Source organism: Saprolegnia parasitica (genome assembly GCF_000151545.1).
Source record: "Saprolegnia parasitica CBS 223.65 unplaced genomic scaffold supercont2.591, whole genome shotgun sequence".
Classification (NCBI taxonomy): domain Eukaryota; phylum Oomycota; class Saprolegniomycetes; order Saprolegniales; family Saprolegniaceae; genus Saprolegnia; species Saprolegnia parasitica.
Window position 1 is genome coordinate 1 of NW_012156985.1, and position 4,823 is coordinate 4,823.

Genomic DNA, 4,823 nt, shown 5'->3' on the forward strand with positions numbered 1-4,823 from the left:
CCGACTCGGACGACAGCTCGAGCTCGACCAACCTTCTCATGCTCAGCGAAGTCGCGCTCCAGGTCAAGGTCGAGTCGCCGCTCTCGTCGGACGACGATTTGCACAGCAAGGCCAAGACCAAATTAGCGTGTTACCTCAAGAACGAGACGCTCTACTGCCCATTCGTGTAGAGTAGGTTGATGCATATTTGTCGATCGTAATTTAACCTCTTTTGCTGCGTGCGCTTCTTCCGCCCGCCCGGTGTCGACACCGCAATGCACAGCGTAGCGTCCAGCATCCACAAGGAACAGAAGAGTGTCTATAGCGCATGTCCGCTTCAGTCTCCGAGCGAAGCACGATCGGCTCTAAATTTGCAGGCGACGATTTTGACCGGCCGCGATTTGAACGACTATCATCATTCCGGCATTGCGATCTTCTCGCACCAGCTTCTTCAACTTGCAGTGGCTGTCGACGGTCGACTCTTGCGTGTCACAGCAGCGGGTAGCTACTAGCGCTCTGCTGCCGTCGCCGACGAAATCAAATACCGCCGCCAACAGGCTCCAACTATCCAGCGCCGCATGTTTCACACCAAGCACGGCCATAAATTGCGCTACCATGTTCTTTATAATTCAGCTACAAGGCGGGGCACGACGTGCCTTGAACGTCCTTGAGGTACCCGCCAACCACCGAGGCAGCGACGTCGTGCGAGTAGCAGCCCGTGGCGTTGGAAGCCGCGAGATAGGCGACGTGGTTGCCCGAGCCACCGACGAGCGAGTCCATGTACGCATCGGCCTGCTGGCGAATCGCAACCGCCGCGTCCGAGAGGCCGAGGCGGGAGGCTGAGGCGTCGCCGATGGTCGATGTCGTCTTGATAAATGCATGGTCGACCGTCGTGTTGAGCCGGAACCCGGCGGCGGTGAGAGCTTCCGGGTGGTTGTTGCGCCGGAAGGCCGGCAAGACTGAGGCGCCGACAGCTTCGGTCGAGTACGTCACGTACGTCGTGTTGCCGGTGAACGGGTACACCTCTTTCGTGACGCGCTTGAACGCTGGCGCCCCCGATGACGTGATCGTCGTCGTCGTCGTCACGGTCGTGCGCTGGTCAAACCACTGCGTCGACGCGTTGTTGGTGTACACTTGGTCGTTGTAAAAGGTGTAGCTGGATGCGACCGAGTAGAGCTTCGTGCCGCGCGACGTTGTGATGCGCGTCGAGATGGCGTTCTGACGCGTCGCCGTCGTCTTGATCGTCATGTCGAGGCCTATCCCAACGTCGAATCTCAATCTCAGAATGCTGAAAAACCTACCGTGGACATCGGCAACGACCTTTGGCGCGACAGCGACCGGAATCGTCTGGCTCTGCACGACCGCCTGCGTCTGGTTGCCGGCCTTGTCAAGGTACACGAGGAGGTTGCCGGACGTCGGCCAGTAGTCCAGGCCGTGGCCAACGCTAAAGCTTACGTTGTGGGCCTTGCCGTCGACAAAAATGCCGAGGAATGGCGTCAAGTCCACGAGGTATGTTGGCGCTTCAAAGGCACCGGTCGCGACGACTGGGCGCCACATGTATGGCGAGATACCGCCAGTGTAAATGAGCGGGAACGGCCAGAATGTGCTCACTAGCTTGCCGTCGACAAGAATTTGGAACTCGCGGAAGGCGCCGTTGCCGCAGTTGGTCTGAAGTGGCTCCTTGTACTCGTTGGGCGGGTTGGTGTAGTAGAACTCGTCGCACCCGTGGTGGCTCGTAAAGACCTCGAGAAAAAGCTGGTCGAGGTTGCGCGGGAGCGTGACGAGGCCGCCGCTGCTTGTCGACGGCTGCACGTGAAACCATCCGTACGCACCGTTCTTGTTGGAAATGCTCAGCACATTATCAGGCTTGAGCGGCGCCGACCGGATCTCGCTGCCGCACGCATCCTTGGGCTTGTAAAACTCGGCCGTCACACTCACGGTGAAGCTGCTCGTGTACGTCTGGTCGACGACATTGTCGAGGGCAACGACAACGTTGCCGCCCACCGCCAAGACGTCCTTGTAGTGCGAGACGTCCTTGAGCACCTCCCACGTCGCGCCTGCAGCATAAATTCGTCAAGAATTTATGGTAAAGATTGCACGCAAGAGCACCTGTCTTGCGACTCGGTTCCTGCGTCGTCGTCCGAAGCAGCTCATAGCCGTTCGCCCACACAGCAGCGATGCGGTCGAATTGCCGGCCCGCGGGCACGGACGCCGACCAGCGCAGGTACACGACCGAGTTGGCCGGGTCGGACGCACACGCTGGGATCGGGAACGCGCCTTGGAACGGTTTTCCATACGAATGGCCAAAGACATGGTTGTCCATGAGCACAACCTTGCACGCGGGCGTGTCGTCGTGCACTTGGTTGGTGTTGACGGGCAGCGTCACATCGATGGATGCAATGTTGTCGGCCGCCAGAGCGACCGCCGTCAAGGTCGCCAGGCGAAGCAGCATCGTCCACGAAGTGGCGAAAGGAAAAGTGAGCGCTTGGATCGACCATCCTCGATTGGTCACTCGACAACCTTTCTCTGATAATAGACCCGAAGATCGCAATCTGATTTCGGTACGGTACAATGTTGCGGCGAGAGTCGCTCTCACTCTGTGCTCTCACGTACACAATTCTATAACAGTATTGAGTTACGATAATAGAGTACTACAGTCGATAGCAAACTTACTAGCCTATTGTTAATGATAGGACATTAACTTATGGCCCACTAGCACTCATTCAAAAATCTCGACGTAATCAATCTTAATTTTGTATTGTATGTCTCTCTCTGCAAGAATACCATATGGGTCCCCATGGCCTAATGGATAAGGCGTCGCTCTCCGAAGGCGGAGATTGCGGGTTCGAGTCCCGCTGGGGACTTCACTTTTTAATTTTATTCGTTTGCACACCGAGATTGGCGAAAAGTCTAGTGAACAGCACGCATGCATACCCGTTATTAATAATTAATACATTTAGTAGCGAGGACATAGAATCAATCATTTCCTTGGTATTTGCCTTATTGATTCATGAGTAAGCCTTGGCATTATTTACATTTGGTTGAGGCACTAAACTGCGAGCTCCAGCGGCAGTATCCATGCTATTGCTCGTTCATGACGACAGGTGAACCAAAATCTTGGCGGCGAGAGGTGGCGGCGAGTCACTGAGAGTCCAAGAGTCCACGACACTCTCATCAAACGGCAGTGGTGCATGGATGCTGCAGGTACGTACCTTCCACATGTGACTGCGTCTATCTGAGAATCCTCGATTGTTTAGGCCCTATCTGCTCTTGTCGTGAAAGGAAAACACAGGCGGTCGGCATCTTGTCATGTTGGTAGGCACTAGGTATTTCGAGATCGCATTCGGTGCTGCGTGTGGGCATGCAGTGGCGCTGTCACGCACGGATAGTAGTAGCTGATCTGTTCGTCTCGGTTGTACTTGGCTGCCGTGCCACCCGACTTTTACTCTCAGACGGGACTGGAAGACGGCGCGTCCAACTGTGCATATTGGCCAAGGGTTGCAAAGATCAGGCCACCCACTTGATGGCGTTGATTCGCCGGCATCGATAGACCACCCTTCACAGAATGTTAGAACGCGGGTGCAGTGGCATCGACCCAAAAACCGTGGATCGAAATTGTGGACCGACACCACCCAAACACACTTTCGGAAAACCTTGTACGAGTACTAGGATAACGTTAGTAAGCAGGCGACCCGTCGACTCTAGGTATATTTGTTATTTCCCGTCCCAAATTGGTGCATGTTACCGTACTCTTAGCATGATGGACTAACAGTAAATTGTCGGTTTACTGCGTCACGCTTTGAGCTGCTCTCGACCGCACCGTCAATGAGACCATCAACCCTCCAACGCCTAAACAAACAAGTCTTTGTCGAGCTAGTACACCACAGACGAATTGACGACTTGTGCACCTCGACGTCTGGAGCCATTGCCGTGCCGCTGATGGCCGTCGCGTCGGGACTCGAGAATTATCTAGTGTGCTTCCATCGTCCGCGATTTCAAAGCTGAACTCGGTGCGAAGTCAAAAGTAATGCGATCATCGTGCGGCTTGAAGAAAAATCATAGTTAAGTCGTCTGGAGGAGGGCCGCCGCCCAAGTAGAAACTGGTGGTCATGCGGCTTGCTGGACGTTGGATCTCGACTTGGAAAAGAAACGAATCTTCGTCCTCGGCGTCACCGGCGACTCGAGGCGTCCGCAGTCGACATCCCTTGTTCATTTGCAGTCTCCTCGGGTGCAGACACCTTGTCGATCATTTGCAACCGAACCTCGTCACAAGAGCAAGTGACCAGATTGTGCACCACTCCATGCGTGTACCTTGATCTCTTGAAAGCGTTTTTCCGCCACTTCTGGTTCGTCGATCGAGCAACACTGCTTTGTCGCCTTTGGCAAAAAACCTCCAGCCGATATTCACGTAGCCGTTGATCGCCCGCCCAATCTGTTGATGTACTACCGAGCAGGTCTCTATAGCCGCCTGTTGGAGACTCCAACAGGCGACTATAAGGACAAAACCGCATGTGGTCGTAACCATCATGAAATATTTGTCCACGTCGAACCGCAGAACGGTCACGAAGGCGCGACCAAGAGTATGGTTGTCGATCGTGAATATTCACATGTCGACAGAGCAATTAAGATCTTAGAGCTGCTTGGGCGACGGCACGTCCTTGGCTGTCGCTGTCGCTGCAAACGACGTGATCCCGAGCGTGATGACGCCGTTGTAGAGCCAATGCAAGGCAAAGCAAATCAAGTATTGCGCCGGGCGGTAGTAAATGCCAATGTCCTTGAGGATCGCCGGTGGCGTCTAAATGCATTGGCTCGTCATCGCGATCCGCAGCCAATCATCGCGTACC

The 4,823-nt window shown here is 54.8% G+C and overlaps 3 protein-coding genes and 1 non-coding gene across 4 annotated transcripts; 2 read left to right on the forward strand and 2 right to left on the reverse strand.

Annotated features, from left to right (window-relative positions):
* SPRG_17485 (hypothetical protein) lies at nt 1-170 on the forward strand (the record flags this gene model as incomplete). Its single annotated transcript, XM_012356800.1, has 1 exon — nt 1-170. A coding segment is annotated over one exon (170 nt), but the record flags the coding sequence as incomplete, so codon positions are not given.
* Nucleotides 171-612: 442 nt separating this feature from the next.
* Nucleotides 613-2,431, reverse strand: SPRG_17486 (hypothetical protein; the record flags this gene model as incomplete). Its single annotated transcript, XM_012356801.1, has 3 exons — nt 613-1,235; nt 1,281-2,036; nt 2,089-2,431. 3 exons carry the CDS (start codon nt 2,429-2,431, stop codon nt 613-615), a joined length of 1,722 nt encoding a protein of 573 aa, XP_012212191.1.
* A 339-nt stretch (nt 2,432-2,770) lies between these two features.
* SPRG_30221 lies at nt 2,771-2,843 on the forward strand. Its single transcript has one exon. It is a non-coding gene; the product is annotated as a tRNA-Arg (tRNA).
* Nucleotides 2,844-4,609: 1,766 nt separating this feature from the next.
* Nucleotides 4,610-4,774, reverse strand: SPRG_17487 (hypothetical protein; the record flags this gene model as incomplete). Its single annotated transcript, XM_012356802.1, has 1 exon — nt 4,610-4,774. A coding segment is annotated over one exon (165 nt), but the record flags the coding sequence as incomplete, so codon positions are not given.
* Between the last annotated feature and the right edge of the window lie 49 nt (nt 4,775-4,823).